At 40.4% G+C, this 27,250-nt stretch overlaps 1 protein-coding gene across 1 annotated transcript in view; it reads right to left on the reverse strand.

Moving 5' to 3' along the window:
- The window catches only part of LOC134740726 (DNA-binding protein D-ETS-6-like), a 39,687-nt gene that overhangs the window by 9,216 nt on the left and 3,221 nt on the right, over positions 1-27,250 (reverse strand). Inside the window, exons 2-3 of the mRNA XM_063673351.1 lie at positions 23,738-23,880; positions 23,131-23,374 (exon numbers count right to left, since the gene is read on the reverse strand). Coding sequence (XP_063529421.1) covers positions 23,131-23,374; positions 23,738-23,880 — 387 coding nt within the window. The remainder of the gene's footprint in view (positions 1-23,130; positions 23,375-23,737; positions 23,881-27,250) is intronic.

Below are 27,250 nucleotides of genomic sequence, written 5' to 3' on the forward strand. Positions count from 1 at the left end.
AGGCGGGGCTTGTGGCCGAATGGCCCGCCCACCGGGCCCCTCCTCTGAGCCACCGAGAGCCACTTTAGCCCCGGCTCTCGACACTCAAGAACCTCTGACATCGGAGGATTATTGTGGTAGCCGAGAAGGTTGATAGACAGCCTTATAAAACGGAAGCTGCTGTGATTTAATTACTACAGCGTACAGCCAGTTTCAATTGCCACTCTTGTCGTAACGAATATTAATTTATTTGTAAAAAAGAAAAACCGCTTAGCAAGGAATTTTTTATAAGTGCTTCTTTAAAGGTAATTATTTATTATAATCAATTTTCATACTTCTCTGAAACCTAAAAGTCTTAAAGTCTATAGGTAAATAATAACACCATACTCATATACGGATAAGGGTATCGAGCAATTATAATGCTTGTTCCATACGGAAATGCTAAATTAATGCACAATTGTAGCTACATAAGTGCCACAATATTCATTTGATTCTTATATTCGAACACCATATAATTGTGGCCAGTTTAACTACGTTAGTACTATTAGTTATTCTGTGGTTTATCTAAGAAAAGGATAACTAAAGTAGTCGTCAGGCATTTAGTTTGAATTGAATTACAAACCTATGCTTTTGCAATGTGGAATTAATGTATAATTTGAAATGTCCGTTTCAAAATATAAATGAGTCATTACAATTACAAGTCTACTTACACTAGGATAGACCAGGATAGACTATTATGTAACCCCTTAAAAACTTCGTAATACAGTTACATAATATCCTCTTCTGTCATTGACTTCGCAGGTTAGTCAGTCATCAATGATTCATAACATAAGACTAAACTGTGCATCAGTTATTTGGACGTCTCTCATGGCAACCAAATATTTGTAAGCATCGGCTTGGAATTAGTTGGAAATAGTTGCATTTGGGGTTTCCCAGAGTGCAGTAGCTTGTCAAGTCCTCACTGGGAATGATTACTTTTTCTAACGTTATTGGGTTTGTTTCAATTTTATCAAATAAGCGCCACCGAAAGACACAATAATTTAAACTAGAAAAAACTAATGGAATCTAGAGTGGAAACCAGCGAGTACCCGCGGTCGTAGCAAACAATGATATGGAAAAGCGACGTTTGTCAACAAGCTGGCAAAAAGTGGATACAATGACGATGACTATTAATCGACGGAGGAGGAATTGAAAAGATAGGTAATGTGCAGTCAGGCAGAGGTAGTTTGAAGACCGCCGCTGTAAAAGCTGCCATAGACAATAATTTTATACATATGTAAAAGTTGACATTGTTGCAAACTGGCTAAATCACACACACCCACATACACATTAGAACATAGTCTATCGAGCGCGGAGCTCTTTCGTTAGTGTGGGGACTCCTTGACAATAAACCGATACAAACATCAAATTTATCAGAACAGGAACGCGCTAAAGGAACCACTGTAGCGAGTTCCGCACCTTCACGAGATCTTGCTGCATCACTGTCGAAAACCCGAGGTCAGCCGTGTTTAGTCATACAGTCATTACATTAACAAGTCATAGGCTGACAAATAGCCTAATTTATCACGGTTGTTCATGCTAGACGTCGCTTCTATGAATGCAGGGTCCAGTAATGTGGCGAAAAAACACGTGAGAGAGTACATAATAAGAGTACCTATAATAATATTAGTGACTAACCTAAGTGCTTCTATCAATTGGACACGATGGTCAGTAGGTACAATTAACAAATCCGCGTTACAAAGTGATTCACGTCGTGTAAAATAAAATTGCGAGGTAATCTTAAGTTTTCATGTTAATTTATTATTGCATTATATAAACCAGAATGTGATCCATTTTTATGACGCGGGTGACATTGGCTACAACCCTACAATCTTCACCTTACTTTGAGAAAAGGAGGTGTTTTTACGGAAAAATCTTTTTGCTAAATACACGTAAATCGAAGTTCGTAAATTGCGGGCATCTTTCTCTGTCACTCTAATTACGCCTTCATTGGAGTAAAAGGGAAAGATCCCCGCAATTTGCGAATTTCGGTTTTCGCAGTAGGCGGGGCCTACCCCTATACCTGGGGAGGTATCAATGAAATTTAAAAAATGCTCCAAGTTTAGTTTTAAATTGTCCATGTGGTCAGAAGCCAAGAAAAAATAGAAAAAGTAGGTATTGACTTAACAACATATTATGAAATAAAAGCTTGGAATAAAGATCGTGGTCATACATAATTGTCTAATATTATCTATATAGCTAAGATCCTGAAAACAGTATGTTATCCAACCGCGTATCGATCGCAACCGTGAGAACCTGAGAAGTCCGCATTCCGCTATGATTCAGAGGAGAAAGCCTGGAATCCGGTCCCCCTCCATCCTAACCGGACACCAGCTACGTAAGACACCCACCCAGTTACGGGAGTCAAGGCAAGTTGGCCGGTTAACAAAACTGCCCAGTGAGACCGTATACCCAATTTAGATGAGTTAGGCAGAATGTAACGGGTCCAAGTAGAATGGCTGGACGAACAGGTCCAATTCACTTGTCGAAGAATCTTAAATATGCAATGTTATGGTCTTGTTTTAGACTTATTGATTTAATTACTTCTATAAGTTCTATAGCATGTTGATACATTGTAATGTATACAAGATGGCGTGATGTCAAACATTGTGGTGATGAAAAAAGGTATTATAATAGTAGTCAATTAAAATTACCTATCATATCAACTCGATTAAAATCACATCTGGAACCAAAATAATCAAAAAACTTTTTGCTTAGCCGTTGAAAATAATAAAGATTACCAATAATTATCATCTACCTACGCCTGATTCTAGTGCTCTCATTATTGTCAAATTTCATTAGGTACCAATTAGAAATCTTGGTTCTATTTAATACTGTCATTTAAATTAATCAGTGTAACGACCTTGGGTAAAGCTCTGAAAAATGCCTAAAGACAATTACAACTTTTTGATGCCCGCTCATAATTAATAAATAACCGTTTAATAAAGTGTGTTTGGCGCCTCGATGAAGTGCTTGGTGTTCCTGGAAATGCCACCCGCTCCGGCGCCACTGATCGCGCCGATTCGACGCCTGCGGACCATCTATTCACTAAGCGATTTATATATACTTTCCTTCAATATAATCTGATTTAATATATAGGTACTTAAAAAATATGTGCAAGCTGGATGAATGTCTGACTGCAAGCAAAGCATCTCTTATTGGCTTCTCAGTCAACTCAAATGTGTTTTAAGTTTATTAGGGTTTTGATATGTATGATCCGCGATTCGCATAACATCAACAGTGCCTTTTGTATGAGGAAGATAAAGTGGCACATGGCACATACAATAACAGCCGTCGCCAATGGTGTGTCGGCGACATGAAACGGACGCCTCTGTAACAACAAGCTTACCGGCCAATCTTGTTTAATCTGGGAGGTCCAGCCTCGACCAATAATTTTATTTGGTTTGCCGGCCTCTTATTATGAGATAAATCGTTTCTGATCGCGCTTTGGCGGAACGGGGAGGAAAATTTGAGAACTGCTTAAAGTTTAGCACGAATTGATCGAATTACATTTCTTAGAATGAAACACAATAATAAGTACAAATACATACCTATAGCACCTTGGCAATAAGTACTTACTCAGTTGAATAGTGAGTACTCAGCTAAAATTAGACAACCATCACAAAAATAAAAGAAATTTTATTTATAATTCAAAAACCTGTAACGGCCAACATTGGATTCTAAACTACACGCATGCTTCTGAAACAGCGGCTATCTTTCGGTTTTACTTAAGATACCTACCAAAGAATTGATTATTGCTTTACATTAGGTTCTAACCTTGGACCCGGGTAACTACGTCCATAAGAGAGGTATGGGCACTGTGAATGTCATCTCGCTTTGTGTGGTAGGGCACAGGACAGCGGCTGTCATTCCAGATCTAGAGCAGAGCCCAACTGGGGAAGTACCTCCACCTTACAGAAAACCGCAGCCAAATAACACTAGACCCTACTCATAGTGTTGTGTTCCTGCCGGTGAGTAAGGTTGCCAGAGCTCAACGAGGGTGCGGAGTGTTAGGGTGGGCAACGCGCATGTAACTCCTCTGGAGTTGCAGGCGTACCTAGGCTACGGAGACTTAACATCAGGCGGGCCATATGCTTGTTTGCCACCGACGTAGTATAAAAAAAAGTCCTGAATATTTAGACATCTGGCGTAGAAACAGATGTGAGTATCTCGACGACTTGCTTACAATAGTTTGTCATAGAGGCCTTATTCCTACAAACGAGCGTATTTTGCAAAATGCTTCCTTTTTCATTCAACATTACGACGTAACTATTAGTATTTATTCAAAAACTGTTAAGGTTCTTAGATAATCATTTCCTAAACTAGCGGCTGAAATAATTAAAGTTTGCATTTTCTCTTTTTAAACCTAAAATAAATGAGTTTTCCTGGGAGTATTTTTCAAAATTTGCAGTGAAAGGTGTCATTTCGGTTGCCAATTTTGCAGTAAACAAGAATCATTTGGTACATGAATGTTTACAATTCAATTCACCATATCTTGTACGAGGGGCTAAAATGATTGAAAATCAAAGATTCATTTAAAAAAATTGATAAATAACCTTCCGAGTTTTCTTCATTTTTTCGGTGAAAACAGGGTCGCATTATATTTTTTTATCGCAAATTGTACTTATATTTTGCCCTCAAAATAATATTATAGCAAACTCTAACTTTATGTGAACCCATAAAAAAATTATCATAACTATAGGACCTATTTTACCGTAAATTTAAATATTTTTAAAAGACGTATAAATCACGCTGCACCGACACTGCGCGCTCAGTCTCCGCCGGGCGCGCTTAGGGGACGGACCTGCGCTCGATCGTCAGGCGTTTGTTTCGTTCGTAATCAACGAGCTAGTTCCGAGAAGTGGTGTATACTGCGATTAGAAAATCTTGATCCTTAGGTGATCAATGTAATCATAGGTACATTTTATAGCACAAATATTAAATTTTTTCGCCTAGGTGATCGGGTCTGTTCAGGGTGCCTAGCCAAGATGCCAACAGTTTAGGTACCTATAGTTTACATTAAAACCAAATCTGTAGCTGGCCTCTGAATGGGTAGTAGAAACGGGTTCCGTATGTCTTTCCCTTTCCAGATGACCAAGGTGCCTAGCCAAGATGCCAACCGTTTAGGTACCTAGAATATAATTTACATTAAAACCAAATCTGTAGCTGGTCTCTAAAATGGGTAGTAGAAACGCGTTCCTTGTATCTTTCGCTTTCTAGATGACCAGGGTGCCTAGCCAAGATGCCAACCGTTTAGGTACCTATAGTTTACATTAAAACCAAATCTGTAGCTGGCCTCTGGATGGGTAGTAGAAACGGGTTCCGTATGTCTTTCCCTTTCCAGATGACTAAGGTGCCTAGCCAATATGCCAACCGTTTAGGTACCTAGAATATAGTTTACATTAAAACCAAATCTGTAGCTGGCCTCTAAAATGGGTCGTAGAAACGCGTTCCTTGTATCTTTCGCTTTCTAGATGACCAGGGTGCCTAGCCAAGATGCCAACCGTTTAGGTACCTATAGTTTACATTAAAACCAAATCTGTAGCTGGCCTCTGAATGGGTAGTAGAAACGGGTTCCGTATGTCTTTCCCTTTCCAGATGACCAAGGTGCCTAGCCAAGATGCCAACCGTTTAGGTACCTAGAATATAATTTACATTAAAACCAAATCTGTAGCTGGTCTCTAAAATGGGTAGTAGAAACGCGTTCCTTGTATCTTTCGCTTTCTAGATGACCAGGGTGCCTAGCCAAGATGCCAACCGTTTAGGTACCTATAGTTTACATTAAAACCAAATCTGTAGCTGGCCTCTGGATGGGTAGTAGAAACGGGTTCCGTATGTCTTTCCCTTTCCAGATGACCAAGGTGCCTAGCCAATATGCCAACCGTTTAGGTACCTAGAATATAGTTTACATTAAAACCAAATCTGTAGCTGGCCTCTAAAATGGGTCGTAGAAACGCGTTCCTTGTATCTTTCGCTTTCTAAATGACCAGGGTGCCTAGCCAAGATGCCAACCGTTTAGGTACCTATAGTTTACATTAAAACCAAATCTGTAGCTGGCCTCTGGATGGGTAGTAGAAACGGGTTCCGTATGTCTTTCCCTTTCCAGATGACCAAGGTGCCTAGCCAATATGCCAACCGTTTAGGTACCTAGAATATAGTTTACATTAAAACCAAATCTGTAGCTGGCCTCTAAAATGGGTCGTAGAAACGCGTTCCTTGTATCTTTCGCTTTCTAGATGACCAGGGTGCCTAGCCAAGATGCCAACCGTTTAGGTACCTATAGTTTACATTAAAACCAAATCTGTAGCTGGCCTCTGAATGGGTAGTAGAAACGGGTTCCGTATGTCTTTCCCTTTCCAGATGACCAAGGTGCCTAGCCAAGATGCCAACCGTTTAGGTACCTAGAATATAATTTACATTAAAACCAAATCTGTAGCTGGTCTCTAAAATGGGTAGTAGAAACGCGTTCCTTGTATCTTTCGCTTTCTAGATGACCAGGGTGCCTAGCCAAGATGCCAACCGTTTAGGTACCTATAGTTTACATTAAAACCAAATCTGTAGCTGGCCTCTGGATGGGTAGTAGAAACGGGTTCCGTATGTCTTTCCCTTTCCAGATGACTAAGGTGCCTAGCCAAGATGCCAACCGTTTAGGTACCTATAGTTTACATTAAAAGCAATTCTGTAGCTGGCCTCTGGATGGGTAGTAGAAACGGGTTCCGTATGTCTTTCCCTTTCCAGATGACCAAGGTGCCTAGCCAATATGCCAACCGTTTAGGTACCTAGAATATAGTTTACATTAAAACCAAATCTGTAGCTGGCCTCTAAAATGGGTCGTAGAAACGCGTTCCTTGTATCTTTCGCTTTCTAGATGACCAGGGTGCCTAGCCAAGATGCCAACCGTTTAGGTACCTATAGTTTACATTAAAACCAAATCTGTAGCTGGCCTCTAAAATGGGTCGTAGAAACGCGTTCCTTGTATCTTTCGCTTTCTAGATGACCAGGGTGCCTAGCCAAGATGCCAACCGTTTAGGTACCTATAGTTTACATTAAAACCAAATCTGTAGCTGGCCTCTGAATGGGTAGTAGAAACGGGTTCCGTATGTCTTTCCCTTTCCAGATGACCAAGGTGCCTAGCCAAGATGCCAACCGTTTAGGTACCTAGAATATAATTTACATTAAAACCGAATCTGTAGCTGGTCTCTAAAATGGGTAGTAGAAACGCGTTCCTTGTATCTTTCGCTTTCTAGATGACCAGGGTGCCTAGCCAAGATGCCAACCGTTTAGGTACCTATAGTTTACATTAAAACCAAATCTGTAGCTGGCCTCTGGATGGGTAGTAGAAACGGGTTCCGTATGTCTTTCCCTTTCCAGATGACTAAGGTGCCTAGCCAAGATGCCAACCGTTTAGGTACCTATAGTTTACATTAAAACCAAATCTGTAGCTGGCCTCTGGATGGGTAGTAGAAACGGGTTCCGTATGTCTTTCCCTTTCCAGATGACCAAGGTGCCTAGCCAATATGCCAACCGTTTAGGTACCTAGAATATAGTTTACATTAAAACCAAATCTGTAGCTGGCCTCTAAAATGGGTCGTAGAAACGCGTTCCTTGTATCTTTCGCTTTCTAAATGACCAGGGTGCCTAGCCAAGATGCCAACCGTTTAGGTACCTATAGTTTACATTAAAACCAAATCTGTAGCTGGCCTCTGAATGGGTAGTAGAAACGGGTTCCGTATGTCTTTCCCTTTCCAGATGACCAAGGTGCCTAGCCAAGATGCCAACCGTTTAGGTACCTAGAATATAATTTACATTAAAACCAAATCTGTAGCTGGTCTCTAAAATGGGTAGTAGAAACGCGTTCCTTGTATCTTTCGCTTTCTAGATGACCAGGGTGCCTAGCCAAGATGCCAACCGTTTAGGTACCTATAGTTTACATTAAAACCAAATCTGTAGCTGGCCTCTGGATGGGTAGTAGAAACGGGTTCCGTATGTCTTTCCCTTTCCAGATGACTAAGGTGCCTAGCCAAGATGCCAACCGTTTAGGTACCTATAGTTTACATTAAAACCAAATCTGTAGCTGGCCTCTGGATGGGTAGTAGAAACGGGTTCCGTATGTCTTTCCCTTTCCAGATGACCAAGGTGCCTAGCCAATATGCCAACCGTTTAGGTACCTAGAATATAGTTTACATTAAAACCAAATCTGTAGCTGGCCTCTAAAATGGGTCGTAGAAACGCGTTCCTTGTATCTTTCGCTTTCTAGATGACCAGGGTGCCTAGCCAAGATGCCAACCGTTTAGGTACCTATAGTTTACATTAAAACCAAATCTGTAGCTGGCCTCTGAATGGGTAGTAGAAACGGGTTCCGTATGTCTTTCCCTTTCCAGATGACCAAGGTGCCTAGCCAAGATGCCAACCGTTTAGGTACCTAGAATATAATTTACATTAAAACCAAATCTGTAGCTGGTCTCTAAAATGGGTAGTAGAAACGCGTTCCTTGTATCTTTCGCTTTCTAGATGACCAGGGTGCCTAGCCAAGATGCCAACTGTTTAGGTACCTATAGTTTACATTAAAACCAAATCTGTAGCTGGCCTCTGAATGGGTAGTAGAAACGGGTTCCGTATGTCTTTCCCTTTCCAGATGACCAAGGTGCCTAGCCAAGATGCCAACTGTTTACGCTCCGTAGCGAACGAAACGCAACCGTCTCTGTCGCACTAATATGGAAGAGTGATAGAGAGCGATTACCCTATCGTTCGCTGCGGAACGAACGACTGGCATCTTGGCTAGGCACCCAGGTTTAGGTACCTATAGTTTACATTAAAACCAAATCTATAGCTGGCCACTGTAATGGGTAATAGAAACGCATTCCGTATGTGTTACGCTTTGCAGATGACCAGGGTGCCTAACCAAGATGCCAACTGTTTACGCTCCGTAGCGAACGAAACGCAACCGTCTCTGTCGCACTAATATGGAAGAGTGATAGAGAGAGATTACCCTATCGTTCGCTGCGGAACGAACGACTGGCATTTTGGCTAGGCACCCAGGTTTAGGTACCTATAGTTTACATTAAAACCAAATCTATAGCTGGCCACTGTAATGGGTAATAGAAACGCGTTTCGTATGTGTTTCGCTTTGCAGATGACCAGGGTGCCTAGCCAAGATGCCAACCGTTTACGCTCCATAGCGAACGAAACGCAACCGTCTCTGTCGCACTTATATGGAAGAGTGATAGAGAGAAATTACCCTATCGTTCGCTACGGAACGAACGACTGGCATTTTGGCTAGGTACTCTGATTATCTGGAAAGCAAAACACATGCGGAACGCGGTTCTATTACCCATTTCAGTGGCCACCTACAGATTTGGTTTTAAGTGGTTTTAACGTAAACTGTAGGTACTAAACCCGAGTGCCTAGCCAAGATTCCAGTCGTTCGTTCCGAAGCGAACAATAGCGTAATCTCTCTCTATCACTCTTCAATATTAGTGCGACAGAGACAGTTACGTTTCGTTTGCGACGCCATAAACGGTTGGCATCTTGGCTAGGCACCCTGGTCATTTGGAAAATGAAAGACATACGGATCGCGTTTCTATTACCCTTTTCAGAGGCCAGCTGCAGATTTGGTTTTAATGTAAACTATAAGTACCTAAACGGTTGGCATCTTGGCTAGGCACCCTGGTCATCTCTGGGTACAAGTATGTATATGTTCTTAACATAATAAATTGAAATTATTACTACCATGCATATAAAATAAAATAAAAGAGTGGCTATAACAATAAAAATAATGTTACTTGCTATTGAAATCGACAAAGATCAAGATTATTCTTCTCTGCGTTCAAAACGCGTTATAGTTGCCGGCGTCGCGTACCGCGCGTCAACGCCATCTATTGAGTGTTATTTCGTGAAATCGATGAACGCTCCAGGGAATAAGGGCTCTTAAAAAAAGGAAATGAACCAGACAGACATGACAAAAATACTTGCGACAGTAATCGTCTGGTAACTCACCGTATTTAACCGAATGATTAAGATTTAACCCGCCACGTGCGTCGCAGATTAATTTCGAACAGTGATCAACGCTAACACTGTTTTTAAAGAAGGGTTCCGTGCCGAAGAAATAAATTAATTGGCGAACGTGTACATTTTTCCAGAAACATGATGTACCAAGTCGTACCATTAATAAACTTGGCTAGATTTTTGTTAACAGAAAAAAACAGACTCCACAAAACAGTATACCATCATTTATGGTGTTCATTAGCAGTTCCGACACTTCAATGCCATTTCGGAAGGAAAATGCACGAATAAGTATAAAGAAAATTAAAAAAATATAATCGGGAGTTTTAAGAATTGGTCCTACCCAAATAAATAAGGATTCCCTTAATATCTCCGGGAACCTATCGTCAGATTCTGACCCTAAAATGGCACAAACGTTATTGAAACTCCTTATGAATTTATGTCGAATTAAGCCATAAGTCGACAGTGCAGAGTTTAATTACCACTCTTTCCATATGAAAGAGTTTAAGACCCTAGTTTATTTCGTTAACATAAGTTCTTTTGCTTTGTACTGGGGGAGGATCCATTAGCAAGTCAATGGTGCACTGACGCCAAGCGGTTTCATTTAGAGGGTGATATTATAATATTTTATTTGGGGGGCGAAATTCAAATTGTGATATTATGGGACTGACTGGTTGATTTGATAGGTAATGAAATACGATATATTTTCGTACATCTTTATTAGACAAACTTTTGTGCAATATATTGCTATTAAATACTACATCTGTACTATACAAAATGTTCAAACATATATTTATTACCTTGTTCGCAATATATACAATGACAACTACACACAGTTCCATTTATAGCTTTTTTGTTTCAAAATACGAGTTATGAAAAATTAAACTGGGTATTTTTTTTAATTCATGTACTATTTACGTAAATTAGGACAGAAGTACTGCTTGTTGCCCTTGAGCCGATATAAAGATTTAAAAATTCAAACGTAAATACTATTTCAATAAATACATTTTCTATAACTTGCCAAAACGGTACTGCTGTCCTATTTGTACTTTTTTTTGACAAATTCATGAGGCTACATGTGGAAGCAGCGCCATCTGTTAGGGAATAGTAGAACTAATGCAGCTTAAGTCAATAATGTTAATTTCAGTAACAAGATTCATCTCATTTAACTTAATGCGAGCGCAAACAAAACTGCTCCCTCCAGTGTCACGTAATCGAGTTTGTAAACAGTATTTAATTTTAGTTAGTTCCGAGAACTCCACGTGGTCGTGGTTGGCGCCAACCGCTGCCAAAACTGGGTGACCATTACTCACGAAATGAGTTCTAGCTTGAGTCAACGCTCCGGAACCTGACTCACACTTCCGAGAACCAGTGTCACTTCCGCGTTTGATCTTTGAACTGTATTGGAACCCTTTGACTCCAGGTGAACTGTCATAGCTTGGTTTTATTTAAGTACTCGAGACGTCAAGATCAAGACGTGCCTTATTGATAAACTCTAACTTCGTGGTAAGACGGTGCAACTGCAGCCTAGATTAATTCAAACAATTATGATGAATGATTTAATACATATAATATCTATCTTCTGACTATACGGTATCAGTAGGCCTAGCACGTGATTGGCGCGACAGTATCTCGCCCGTCTTTTTCTAACTATGTTAATAAAAGAGGGATGGGTAGTCTATCTCGCCGCGAGATACTGTCGCGGCAATCATGTGCTAGCCCGGCAGAGGCACTTATAAGGTCGCGGTCGGTATCAAATATCAAAAAGGATTATTAACCGAATTCTCAAAAGGAGGCGGAGGTTCTAACTAGTAACTACATATTTCGTCGGGTTTTTTTTTTTGTTAGTTGTCGGCATTGTTATCAGTAGACTCTGGTAATGGAAACCTGAAGAAATGGAACTCTTTAATACGTCAGACATACCTATACATAATTTATTTAGGCTTTTTTTAATAAAAACTCTTTTTCCTGCTGTTGATGAAGAGTATAGATTATGAATTCAGTTTTATCTTTGTTTAACTTTTGTAGCTTAGCTAATTTTATTTTTAAACAAAGTCGGTATCAAATTAACCAAATTTTAAAGCAAAAGGCCAAGCGGCGACCCCGTGACACACGGCCCAATAATTTTGTTTTTACGTGGCACGCTCCAAGTTCCACGCATTCTTGGCAACACCGTTGTATCCGCCAAAAAACGCTAAGAAAATATAAATCTACATACGTAAACTCGGAAATTTAAACTGCTAATTTGCTCGCATTTAAATAGAAATTCGGCCTTCGTATTTCATCTGCCAAATTTTGAAGCGAGTGACCCCTGACACACACGCTAATAACGTTGTTTTCGGCACGCTTTAAGTTCCGCGCATTCTTGGCACCACGTCCGGATCCGGTTGTCCATTCGCCAACGTTTTTATTCGAAGTGTCCTCTTGCCTAATATTACTTGACCTAGATATTCGTAACACCTATGCGTAATCGGAGATCAGATTTTCGGATGGCCCGGCGCCCATCGTTCCTTATTAACCAACACGCTTTATGACCGTGATTCACCTATTAAGGCCGTTCCGTCGGTTTGCCGCTGTCTCTGTCACATTTCGCAAGAAAGAACGGGAAAGATCATGCGCGCCAAGTGTCAATTTTGATCGAATTTTGTCGATTTTTATTTATTTTAAAAACGTTACCCTACAATATCGAAATTCGAAAGCTATGAAATTATTATTTAAGTTAAGATTGTTTTTTCTTCTTTTTTTATTTATAGTATCACATAATAAATAACCGAGTAAAGTTGGATTAAAAGTCGGAGTTAGACGTTACTTTGGGAATTAATTGTATCGAGCGAAGTGTCATAATTCGTGTATCGGAAGCTATGTTATTAAAGATAATATAGTCAAGAACTACATATATTTTTTTCACGTCTACGAATATCAATGCCTCTTAGAAAAACAGGATCATATAAGGAGATTTTTCGCCTTCTGGCTCAGGGAACCGCCTTAAATAGCCCGGTGATACTTTTTGGCAGATGCAATAAAATCTAAAGTATTGTTATTGTGGGCACGCGAGCAACACGGTGTGATTCAAAGTCCAGGCATTTTATAACGTAATCGGAATTATCGAGGCGTGATTCTTCTTTCGTAAAGACGAATATATATCAATGATCACATGTACGAATTTTTCTATAGGTACAAACATAGTGGCCTAAGTCGATTGACGAAATTATTATCCAATATTTTCTCAATATTTCTTTTACACCGCCTTTTATCGCAATTTGATATGATTAAATCCTTGAGTTTCTGGCAACTGAGTATCTTAGCTTGCACAAGTTGCGGAACATTCTCAAAATTTTTGGAAACTTTTACTTATTTATGAGAAAAATCTCATGCAAGTAAGAAAGTTTACGGATTACTCAATGTTCTTAACTGTTGACGGCTGTTTCATTTAAAGTGTCACAGAAATCTAAATTAACTGTAAGAAGGTTTGGCTATAAACGTGTAGAAAAAAATACCGAGAAAATTTCATGGAAACTTTCGATCATCTCTTTGGCACATTGCTACACGGATTGCGGATTGCGCAGAATTGTAACTTGCTCAAAAGTAGTCATAACATAACTTACGCAACTCAATTATCTATATAAGGAACTTATCTTGATTGTTTTCAATCTCCACTGACCCTCGCCCTAAACATGACCAGGGACAGAAGGCAATAATGAGCCGGTTATTCCGTTATAGATTACCTCTTACCCCGTTTTTGGGCCCTTTCCGTAGTTTCTGCGTCCCTTGGGAGCTGGGACGTGGCTGGGACTCAACATTTACACTTACTTATCTCTACTCATTTATTACGAATTAATGCAATCCGTTGAGATTAGGACTTTTCTGATACCTAGAGTATAAATAAATAAATAAATATTATAGGACATTCTTACACAGATTGACTAAGTCCCACGGTAAACCCAAGGAGGCTTGCGTTATGGATACTCAGACAACGATATATATAATAGAAAACACCCATGACTCGGGAACAAATATCTGCTGTGCTCATCACACAAATAAATGCCCTTACCGGGATTCGAACCCAGGACCATCGGCTTCACAGGCAGGGCCACTAACCCACTAGGCCAGACCGGTAGTCAAACACATTCTATATGAATCCCGTCTGGGTCGTGTGGGATGAAAATTAAGTTCCAGTGTACAGGTAGGTAGGTACCTAATATTTTTTTTAAATAAAGAAGGTTCCAAACGCCGAAATTAACCTATTTTTTTCAATAATGTTATGATTTTAGAAAGTCGAATCAAGAAATATCTTTTTTTTTATCCGAACTTGAAGAATTAGTTAAGAACCCATTTTATGCCTGTTTTTCCGTATACCAAAACTTTAGCTCCTATCTATCCCACACGGCAGGTAAACACCTTCAAATCAATAGTTATAATTATAAACTTGCACTTATCGTAGGTATGTAAATTTAATCATTCGAATAAGTTAGCTTAGTCACGCGATAAAAACCGTCATAACGGCTATAACAGTCGATAAAAGCATCATCATTTACACTGAGCGTGCACCGTTGATGAGGTCGCATAAGGAAAACGAGCCGCAAACAAGATGCGACGCACTATTAATGCGATGCGCTCGCGCCGCTCCAGAAAAAAAACAAGCGCATTCCCGCAACTGGCATGGCTGTTTCCATATCGGTGCAGAAGTAGAATAACTTCATACACACAATATTTTTTCAATTATTAGCTGAGCGATTAACAACTTACATAAGTCGTGTAGTATGTGGCGGAAGGATGTCAAGGTCTCAAAGACATCAACGGCAGCGTTCCTGAGTCGACTCAATAATCCGCACTGGACGAGCGTGGTGAGTTACTCGTCTTAAATCCCCTCTCAATCATGCAACGCAAACCAAAAAATAGGCCCCTTGTAATTATGATTAATTGGACAATAATATTCTAAGTATAATATTTTTATTTAAGTAATAAACTCTATAACTCTCAAATTACTTCGACCTCTTTAAAAAAGATAAATTCTTTAAAAAATTTAATGGTGAATGAACCATTGGTACTTTACTTTCTTTTCTTACCTATATATTCTCGTTGCTAGAAAACAAATATTTTACTAAATCTCAATAAAGATATTTATTTAATGATTAATACGAAAGTATGAGTAACATGGAAACCTATAGGTATACATAAATACATATACCCAAACTATAACTTTTCCAAACCAAAATTCAAGAAAAGAATTCGTCATTAATTGCACAAGTTAACTGGGAGAAGTTTCAAATGCGTGAGTCATGCATCTGTTGAAGATCAGAATCGGAAGTAATTACTTCCGTAATTTTCGTAGAACGGAACGTCATGCCTGCAAGTGCGCTGCGCTGACGCATCGAGGGAAACGTAGGGAAACCCCGTGCGCAGTGGCAGCTTCCGACGGCAGGTTACATCTTATAATTTAGGGATTAGACTGAATAAATGGAAAGAGTTTAAAACAATGTATCACTGCGATCTCTCAACTGACAAGGACGGAAGTAAATAACCCCTTTTCATAAATAAAATAAAATAAATAAGTCAAAATGACAGTAACGCGTTTATTAATAACGCCATAAGTAGTTTGAGAGGTGGGTATTACCACATTACTTATTATTTTATTATGTTTTATTGCTTTTAGTCTTCGTCTGCGTAGTTATTAATTTGGGTAGCTTATTTTTTTATTTATTTTTTATTTTATATCCAATTTGGTTTTTATCGATTTCCCATACAAATTTCCACCCCCTTAAAGGATGATTTTTCTGGGATAAAAACTATCCCTATGTGCTTCCCCGGGACTCAAACTATCTCTATACCAAATTTAAACTAAATCGGGTCAGCGGTTTAAGCGTGGGCACGTAACAGACAGGCAGACAGACACACTTTCGCATTTATAATATTAAAGTATGGATTGTTGATTCATTCTAAATACATATACCTAGATAGCAGAACGCTGATAGCAGTGTACTATAAATTACAGCGCGGCGTTTGAAAATATGTCGTTGAATCTGAAGTAGTTGAGTTGCCTACTAATTTACTTACAAACAGGATGTATTAAAATATCTATAGGTACTTTTGGCCTTAATTAATACTTAATGAAAATTTCTACCTATGCATAACTAAGTCACTGCACAGTTACAGCGAAATCTTAATGTGGTAAAAGTGATTTACTTATTTAACAAGGAACAAGTATTAAATAAATAAATTAATTAAAATATTAATAAAAATAACAAACTTATTTTTTTTTACTTGTACCTATTAAATGACATTTTGTTCTGTGATTTACGCGGCAAAATCTCAAAATTGTAGGAATTTGACGATGTATCGTTTTATAATAAGCAATTTACGTTTCTACGGTGAGATTTTAGCTACATGCGAGGTAACACAACATTATGAATCACGATCAAAATCGACTTTCATTCACATTTTGTAATAGTTTTTAGTCAATTATGAGTATGGCCGAAGCCTCCAGCTATTGCTGTTAATCCCATCGCCAATCGAAGGCAAGCGTTCGCCTCACAAGCACCAGTATAGCGAGATCTCCGATTCCGCACATTTGCTACAGATCTCGAGGTCCCACTTACGCTGTTTACGCGCTATGAGAACTGTCAGCCCCGGCGCATATGCGCGTAATTACGCTCGTAGCGGTTCCACGAAGCCTGACTCATGAATGGACGGGATGAATGGTGACTCACTGCCATTCATGAGAGCGGCGCCGCGGTCGCCGCCGCTTGCCGGTAGATGGCGCTTTCGTGAGGAATGCGATGCGTATCTTCAACCGTTTGCCGCGTTGTTTTACGGGTTGGAGAAACAACGGTCTGCCAACATTTTTAACCGACTTCAATATTTCAAAAAATAAGGAGGTTCTCAATTCGGTTGTATGTTCTTTATTTTAACCCACCTACCAGTTTTTTTTCTATTTGTATAGCAAAAGATGCGTAGTATCTCTATATAGTTTGTGAGCAAAAGTAACAGTATCATAAATTAATAGGTTTAACCTGTCTAGGTTACGAATACTGTACATATTTTTTCTAGTCCAGAGATTGATTCACGTCCAAATCAAAATCACCTATGAAAATATTGACAATAGTTTTCAATAGGTACTGTTAGAAGTATTAGAACAAATTAAATTATTTTCAGAAAATACTTTAATTTGTTTTTATTTTAAGTAGAAACACTACTATATAATATATGACATTTATTTCAGTTTATAAATTTTATAATAGTTTTCAAATACTGAATAAATATTGAATAATATTGGTTGTGTTTTGAAATTTAGATAGGTACCTATCACTTTTCGGTGAGTAAACCGGACTAATCGCAATGTTCAAACCAGAGGGAAAACTAGGCGTTAAAGGCCCAGAGGGGAACTGGGTTGTAAGGTCAGATGGCGGTCGCTTTCGTAAAAAGTAGGGCCTACGCTAATCTTGGGATTAACTAGTTACCATGCGGAACCCAAGCTCCCATGAGCCATGGGAAAAAGCCGAGACAACGCGGATGATAACCAGTGTCGCTGTCAATGGTTACCTACGTACCTACCGATCAATCTAAGATCAACAATTAAATTACCTTAAGCTAACGATTTGATCGTAGCACCTGGGGAACGCATAATGTATAATGATGTATGTGTTAATGTATTATTTAAAAAAATAAAACCAAGATATAAAATTAAAGAAGCGCTGGTGGCCTAGCGGTAAGAGCGTGCGACTTGCAATCCGGAGGTCGCGGGTTCAAACCCCGGCTCGTACCAATGAGTTTTTCGGAACTTATGTATGAAATAACATTAGATATTTACCAGTCGCTTTTCGGTGAAGGAAAACATCGTGAGGAAACCGGACTAATCCCAATAAGGCCTAGTTTACTCTCTGGGTTGGAAGGTCAGATGGCAGTCGCTTTCTAACGAAAGCGACTGAAACTGGTGCCTACGCCAGTTCTTGGGATTAGTTGCCAAGCGGACCCCAGGCTTCCATGAGCCGTGGCAAAATGCCGGGACAACGCGAGGAAGATGATGATGACATATGAAATTATAGCTAGGTGCAAAGTGCAAAGCGATAGCTATGTTTCTATACGACAAAGACCAGTAGGTTATCTTAAGAGCCCGGTTACGATTTTAGTCGCAAAAATGTAAAGTTGATAGATTTCTTCTGTGAAATTGTACACCTTTTGTTACCTAATTGAAATAACAAGTGCTGGTTTCTATTAGCACGACTTCTTATCTCTAGGTTTATCAGATCATTTTTTTGAAAAAAGGCTTACTAAATTAGTAATGAATTTTTTTCTGATGGACGTTTAGGTAAACGCGTGTAAAGCACTGACTTTGATGCTCTTATTTGTAAATTTCGTAAAGTTTGGACTGCTAAAAATGGTAAATTTGTATAACACATATTCTGTACTCTAGGTTTATCAGATTACATTGTTGTTATATGACTTAGAGTTCGAGGAAATGAAAGTTAAACGAATTCAATTTTCTCCAGAAATGACCTCAAAACAAGTGACAATTTCTCCGAAAATCTACTTATTTTCGACGTAGATTGCATACTCAAATAATCTGCAATGTTTACTTAAACTGTTGCTGTACTTCATTTTATTTAAATTGCAACTTTTATTTTCTGACGATTTTTTAAAAACTTCCCCTTTTTCTGGCATAACATCGGTGACACGCGCTCGCGGCCTCAGTCCCGCGCGGGAGCTGGTAGAGGCAGGACGTTTGTTGATCGGCTCCGCACGTTGCATCGACGACGACGAAGTTATTTATCATTGTGTGCGTCGCTCGCCGTGTAAAAAGTTATATTTGTTTGCGTGTTTGGCTGTACTGTGTGCGTGTAAACTGCGACCAGAAACTTTAATCCTTGGGTTGTAAGTACTTGTTTATTACGCCTTCAAAAAAAAGGAGGTTCTCAGTTTGACCCGTATGTTTGTACGTATATGTATGTATGTTTGTTCGCGATTATCTCGCATTTGGCTGAACCGATTTTGATGCGGTTTTTAGAAAAGTGTTTGTTACATTCTGGAGAAGGTTTTAGTATACATAGAGCTAAGCTGATGCTGAACCCTGGCTGTACCTAGTGGAACGCAGGTTTAGTGCAACATAGGCAAACGCTGTTTTGGTCTGTCTTGATGAGCAATTAGGAGAGCAGTACCCAAGATGGAGCTGATGCTGAACCCTGGCTGTACCTAGTGGAAATCAGGTTTCGTGCAACATAGGCACACGCTGTTTTGGTCTTCCGACACGTCTTGATGAGCACTTGGGAGAGCAGTACCCAAGATAGAGCTGATGCTGAACCCTGGCTGTACCTAATGGAACGCAGGTTTGGTGCAACATAGGCACACGCTGTTTTGGTCTTCCGACACGTCTTGATGAGCAATTAGGAGAGCAGTACCCAAGATGGAGCTGATGCTGAACCCTGGCTGTACCTAGTGGAAATCAGGTTTCGTGCAACATAGGCACACGCTGTTTTGGTCTTCCGACACGTCTTGATGAGCACTTGGGAGAGCATTACCCAAGATAGAGCTGATGCTGAACCCTGGCTGTACCTAATGGAACGCAGGTTTGGTGCAACATAGGCACACGCTGTTTTGGTCTTCCGACACGTCTTGATGAGCAATTAGGAGAGCAGTAGCCAAGATGGAGCTGATGCTGAACCCTGGCTGTACCTAGTGGAAATCAGGTTTCGTGCAACATAGGCACACGCTGTTTTGGTTATTCGACACGTCTTGATGAGCAATTAGGAGAGCAGTACCCAAGATGGAGCTGATGCTGAACCCTGGCTGTACCTAGTGGAAATCAGGTTTCGTGCAACATAGGCACACGCTGTTTTGGTTATTCGACACGTCTTGATGAGCAATTAGGAGAGCAGTACCCAAGATGGAGCTGATGCTGAACCCTGGCTGTACCTAGTGGAACGCAGGTTTGGTGCAACATAGGCACACGCTGTTTTGGTCTTCCGACACGTCTTGATGAGCAATTAGGAGAGCAGTACCCAAGATGGAGCTGATGCTGAACCCTGGCTGTACCTAGTGGAAATCAGGTTTCGTGCAACATAGGCACACGCTGTTTTGGTTATTCGACACGTCTTGATGAGCAATTAGGAGAGCAGTACCCAAGATGGAGCTGATGCTGAACCCTGGCTGTACCTAGTGGAACTCAGGTTTCGTGCAACATAGGCACACGCTGTTTTGGTCCTCCGACACGTCTTGATGAACACTTGGGAGAGCAGTACCCAAGATAGAGCTGATGCTGAACCCTGGCTGTACCTAGTGGAACTCAGGTTTGGTGCAATATAGGCACACGCTGTTTTGGTCTTCTGACACGTCTTGATGAGCAAATGGGAGAGCAGTACCCAAGATAGAGCTGATGATGAACCCTGGCTGTACTTAGTGAAACTCAGGTTCATTTATTGTTATCAGAACTTCCACCCCCTTTTAACCCCCAGTACCTACTGCATGTTAAACGTGTGGTAGCTCTGGTCAGGTGCCTGCTTCATCTGGCAGCCCTCCAGGTGTTCCAGGTCTTGAAGAACTTAACCTGCCTACAGCATACTCTACCAACTTCAGATTAAAAGAGTTTTACCCCTGATCCGATGCGTCCAGCAGTACTCCAGGTGTTCCAGGTTTTGAGCTGTCTCCGTCATACACTACCCACAACACGTTGAGCGAGTGTTACCCACCCTTTGCACTCAGCAGCACTCCAGGTGTTTCAGATCTGGAGCTTTCCCCATCATACACTACCAGCGGCACGTTGAGCGAGTGTTATCCGTTACCCCTGACCCTTTGTACCCAGCAGCACTCCAGGTGTTCCACGTCTGGAGCTTTCCCTATCATACACTACCAGCAGCACGTTGAGCGAGTGTTACCCCTGACTCTTTGCACCCAGAAGCATTCCAGGTGTTCCAGGTCTTGAGCTGTATCCATCGTACACTACACACTACCAGCGGCATGTTGAGCGAGTGTTACCCCTGACCCTTTGCACCCAGCAGCACTTCAGGTGTTCCAGGTCTTGAGTTTTCCCCATCATACTCTACCAGCGGCACGTTGAGCGAGTGTTACCCCTGACCCTTTGCACCCAGAAGCACTCCAGGTGTTCCAGGTCTTGAGCAGTATTCATCGTACAACCAACCACACGTTGAGCGAGTGTTAGAAGAGTGGAGAAGAGAAGAGGATGACTTTGGAAATAAAAATTATTATCACCCTTCCCAACGATTAAGACTATCTCCATAATATCAAATTCCATCCAAATCGGTTTTATTGGATCCCATACAAATTTCCATTACCCCCCCCCCCCCCTGCCCCCCGTTTCTGGGGTAAAACCTATCCTATGTCCTTCCCCAGGACTCAAACTATGTCCATACCTCATTTCATCTTAATCGGTTCAGCGTTTATTGATTCCCCATACAAATTTCCACCCCCTTAAAGGGTGAGTTCTTGAATAAAAAGTATTCTATGTCCTTCCCCGGGATTCAAACTATCTGTATACCAAATTTCAACAAAAGGCTAGTTTCCCCTCTGGGTTGAAACGTTGGAAAGTCAGATCGCAGTCGCTTTCGTAAAAACTAGTGCCTACGCCAATTCTTGGGATTAGTTGCCAAGCGGACCCCAGCAGACTTCCATGAGCCGTGGCAAAAAGGCTGGGATAACGCGAGTAAGATGATTATATATATATAAGATATTGCCTTAGTGCAAATCATTATCATCATGCTATATAATTTGTATGTATTATATGAATACATAGGTAAATTGTTAAGAGTAATAAACGATTATATCAAATTTACCGAAAGTTTTATTTTAACCTAATTAAAGTTATAAAGTGACGCATAATGTTGCGAAAGTATCAATATTGTTTAGGCGGTCGCGTTATTTCAAGCAGCGGCCGGCGTTCGGTTACTGTGTAAAAGTCGTATCTTCGCGCGTTTTCAAATCGACTACGGGCTCTTAAATTTCGCTTGTTAAATTGAGTACCTAAGATTTGTAATGTAATCAGCAATTAAGTCGTGATTATAGGATCTTTATTACTTATATTTCGAGTATAAATATAGTCTTATCTGTACAGTCGTACCCAGTATTAGTCATACAATTGCCAAATCTAATCATGTTATCAGTAAATCCCATCACACTTCATCTTGAAGTTTATTTGATTGTAATATTTGTTATGTATGACACACCATTTTAGGATTATTTGTTATTTTGGCATGTTTAAGAATGACATAACAGTCGTATATATAGGCTAAGCTGAGAGTGTGAGTGTGGCGTTGCACGCACACCACAAAGCAAAGAGAATAAAATAAAGCTGCTTTATCGTCGGCTGAACTGTTTTGAATACAATTTGGCACTTTAGATATAACCTTAAGTGAATAAATATTATAAGACAATTTTACAAAGATCGAGTCCCATAGTAAGCACAATAAAGCTTAGTTGCGGATAAAAATTGATGATACGAGCATAAATAACACATTATATAGTTATATATCCACAGATTTAATATATACACAGATTTGGTATATTATTTCTGTGTATATATCTATGTATTTATAACCCAGGAAATAATAATAAACACACAAACACTGTTTCGTAGGCAGATTCACTATACCGACTTGGCTAATAGGAGGCCGTCAATAATACATAGTTACTCGTACAATTAAAGTGCTGTTTGTCACATTATATGATGTTGAAAGGTCCCATATGGTCGGGCAGGGCCGGCAGCGGCGGGGTGCTACGGACAGGAAACCAAGTGCCGAGTCCCTTCTCATTTCTCTTGATCAGCTGATCCGGGGAAAGGGAAGGGCTCTTGGACGGTGCGCCCCGGGCTCAACGGTAAGTAATCTCTTGGTTTCCAGGTAACAGCTTACCGGTAGTGCCAATATCCTGTCGTGGGGGGGTTAGGGGGGCACCGCACTGCGTCCGTGTCACCGCCACCGTTGCTGCGAGACGGGCATACCGTGGAGGGTTTAGTCGGTATTTGGCCCCTTGGCCACGAGTCCGACATATTACGTCCTAGTTCCCCGACTAGGCGGAATGCTTAAATGCATTACTCCACGTAAAAAAAAAGGCCGGCAGCGGCGGCAGCCACGTGGACTGCTCGTTGCCTGCACACGACTAGGGTACTTATTGTAGGTATGGCGACGATATTGGGCGCCTGGCAGGGGCGGTAGGACCGCGGCCGCGCAGCGCGCACGTGCACGTGCTGCTCTTGTACACATTTAGGGCACTTACTGTAGGGTATGGAAACGGTGCTGGGCGCTTGGTGGTCGGGCAGGGGCGGCGGCGGTGGCAGGCCGGCGGCCGCGCAGCGTGCGTGCTGTAGATGCGCGCGCAGCAGCCGCGCGGACTGCTCGTTGCCCGAGCACACCTGCAAGCATACATAAACACAAATTAGTAATGAGCAGAATTTTAAGACATTAATACTAATAACCAACGATTTAAAATTTAAAGCATCATTGGCCTGAATTAATGTATTTCTTCAAGTTAGGTATGCCATTGAAGTCACCGTTATGCCATTAAAGGGACAGACTTGCGGATGCTGCTGATCGATAAGTTTGTGCAAGCGGCGCTGCACTGGAGTCGAGGAGTAGGTAAATGCTTCCGCGGTGCGTATAAGCTAAAAAGCGCACGACGCCCAGCACTGCATGTCATGCTCGTCCCCTTTTTATCGGATCCGTATATGTCTACATTGATCAAGAGAGAGATAGAAGGAATGAGAGAGAGATCAAACCTGCAGCCATTGCTGGTCGGTGAGTTCAAGGAGCGCTGCGCCGGAGTCCGGCAGTAGATGCGTTCGCGGAGCGCTCACACTGAAAGCGCGCGACGCCCAACGAACCCAGCGTCGCACGTCGCGTCCGTCCCATTTTACCGGATCTGTAACATAAAGCAATAATAACTGAAATAGATGTCATATTTGAGTACACGAAAAAAAGTTAGCGAGACCCCAGTGCCCTGGGCTGAAATTAAACCAGCGTCTTCAGCTTTCGTGCCACTGCTTCAGCAACCTAAACCACCTGGGTCACGACAGCATCAATCAAAATTTAGAAACAACAAAAAATTAAAGGTAATATTGATCTGTGGGTGAATCTCCTAGGCTTCCGGGGTCATAATTTGTCAACACGACCATTCTAACAGGATTACTTCAAGCAGGCCTCCTTCACTCGCTCAAGGCCACGCGCTATATGCCTACCGCTCGGCGTATCGTCGACGATTCAATCGACAGAGGGCCGCCGAACGCCCGCCTGAGCGCTCGCACCGCGCGTTTCCCGCGCCTACGCTTCGAAATGCCGAAACCACGAAATTATTGTGCAGTAGATGGGTGTAAAAGTCAAAAAACAAAGGAAAATTTGTCGTATTTACCGAGTAGTATTTTAAATCTATCTTTATGAATTTTGTCACCATTTATTTCTTTGAACATAAGTAGGTAAATCGTAAATGAAGGAGTTTTTTGAGTCAGGTAATATAATTGTTGTTTTTAAATATTTGATTGACTAATAAAAAATATGGTTGATTCGCAACATTTGTTTTATTACAATAATAACATAAGTAACAGTACAACCCTAGCGCATTCTTACGATGACGCGTTGGCACGTGACTCGCACGGCGAGCAAGGCAGTCTCGACTCTTTGTTCGCGTACTTATGGTACATTTCTTCTCGTCCTGAGCAGCAGGTATTATTATTAAGATTTTGTAGGTTATTATAGCGTAGGTATTTTCGCTTTTGTATGGGAATGATGTATCTGTTACGTAGTAACTATTTATTAATCTGTGCTTCAAGGAAGGACAATGTGCAACCACTTTGATCAAACGCAGACTCACCATCGTATATCTATAAATATCTTTAATTTACTGACATAAAAATTTCATCATCATGCGCAAGCTATGGAGTATGGATGCATCATCCTTTAGAACAGGGACATAACATGGTAGAAAAAACGATATTCATTTTTTTTTTCGTAAACAATATTTAGTCATTTGTGCTTTTAGCGTACATTTAACAGTTTTGCATGGACGTACATTCTAATTCGCTTCTCTTTATGTACCTAAGCGTTTGTTGATATACCTTGAGATATTTATTCTTCATATTTATTTTTGATAAGCGGAATGATGATCAAACAGCATTTAGTTCGCTTTTTTTACGGTTTAGGTTTTGCATCGGTCCGAAGGGCTGATGTCTCCAAAAATAGTAGGTTAAGAAATATGCGCCATTTTCAATCAAAAGGGTACTTATTCCCGGTTGTCAATAAGGCGCTATTTCCATACAGCTTTAATTTGAAATCAACCTTATTGACAAGCGACAATGTGGTACCTTTTGCTTGAAAATGACACAATACTTTAAAATATGCAAAAAAATGTTACAAAATTCTTCAACACAATTCAGGACAACGAAAAAAGCTATGTATGCGAAAATTCGTTACTATAAAATAGTTATTTGTTTTACGAGGGGGCAAAGTTGTTGTTTATCCTCTTGTGCTTAATATTGATACCCGAGCAAGCGAAAGATTCCAAAATTGAATCTTGAGCGAGGGTTTCAAGGCTTAGAACCCCTTAGGGTTAAACAAAATTTGCAACCGAGTGAAACACAAAATTGTTCACCACACCAACACAAGAAAAATACTACAGTAAAATGGGGTGAGTAGGGTCAAAACTGACATTCAAACCTCGATAACATTTTATTTTTACATATGCAAAGTGAATGGTGTATATAATAAGTGTTCCGGACGTTTGTATTTTAGTTTTTATTTTATTTTGGGTAGTTCCAGATCATAAATTTGACGATAAACAGAAAATCCCACCTCACCCCGTAGTCCCTCGTAATTGGAGTGAAATGGGTTTTCATACAAAGGTGATTTTGGGAGATTGTTAGATCGATTTTTTATTTATTATGAGTATTACTATAGCTCTATTTTAAATTGGAATACATTATTTTTATAGCATTAGCCTTAAATTCCATCTCACCCCCCTTTCATCCCTTCTCTCCCCATTCATAACCCAACTCTCCCCATTTTAAAGTAACTGTAAAATATCAAACAAAATCAAAGAAATTCGATTCAAAATGCACTTTATTAAATATTATATTTATCATTCAAAATCATCACAAAATCCCTTGGTGAACACAATACGGTATTCCAAGCTGAATGTGTAGGAATAATAGAAGCTTGCAATGACACAAGACGACAAGTGAAACACGAAACCATACTAATACTGTCAGACAGTAAATCGGTACTACAAGCGCTATGCAGCGACAAACTTACTTCAGAGCTTATACTTGAATGTCATCGGAGCCTCACTGAAGTGAGCAAAGAAGGCAACAAAGTAACAGTACAATGGATAAAGGGGCATAGTGGATCAAGAGGAAACGATGCAGCGGATGAACTGGCCAGGAAAGGTTCAGAAACACCGGCATATGGACCCGAGCCAATCATGCCCCTAATACCAATATCCTACACCAAGAAGCCAACTACGTAAAATAGTAGGATTAATAACAGGACATAACACACTAAACAAACACCTACATATTATGGGTAAAACGGACAGCCCCATGTGCAGAGCGTGCATGGCAGAAGAAGAAACAACAAAACATATTCTCCTAGACTGTAAACAGGTAGAAGTATAAAGGAGCAAATACCTAGGGAATCCATGCACACTAAAGGAGGCAACTAGCAACCTGAAGACTTTGCTAGGCTTCGTGGAGGAGCTGGGGTGTTTAGAGAAGCGCTACCTCGTTTCACGCAAAATAGGCACATTGGATGTCGAGTTGCGGAAAATGCCTAGCAAAACTAACTAACTCATCATTTAAAAGTCAATTCTACCAGAAAACATAAGAAAACAACTCATAATTTGCATTTGAATACTTTGCCTCATACATGTGAATAAAATGCAACTTTCTTATCAGCTTTTGAACAACTCTTGATTTTACCAGCTGGTGTGGTGAAAAAAATCTTATTGTACTATAGCCAACAATAATAATCCCTAGTTTTAGAGTTTTGAATGATTCACGGTTAGTTTCACTAGACTTATATTGACCGGGATATAGACCGTGATTACCTTTTGTATTATTTGTGAGCTCCCGATATTTCGACGCAGTTACATGCATCATGTTCACGGGTGACTGAAGATAGCGGGTGGGTGCGTCGAAATATCGGGAGCTCACAAATAATACAAAAGGTAATCACGGTCTATATCCCGGTCAATATAAGTCTAATCCCTAATAGTTTTGCTTATGGCGTTTAGAATTATTAAT

This window comes from Cydia strobilella, chromosome 1 (assembly GCF_947568885.1).
Source record: "Cydia strobilella chromosome 1, ilCydStro3.1, whole genome shotgun sequence".
Classification (NCBI taxonomy): domain Eukaryota; kingdom Metazoa; phylum Arthropoda; class Insecta; order Lepidoptera; family Tortricidae; genus Cydia; species Cydia strobilella.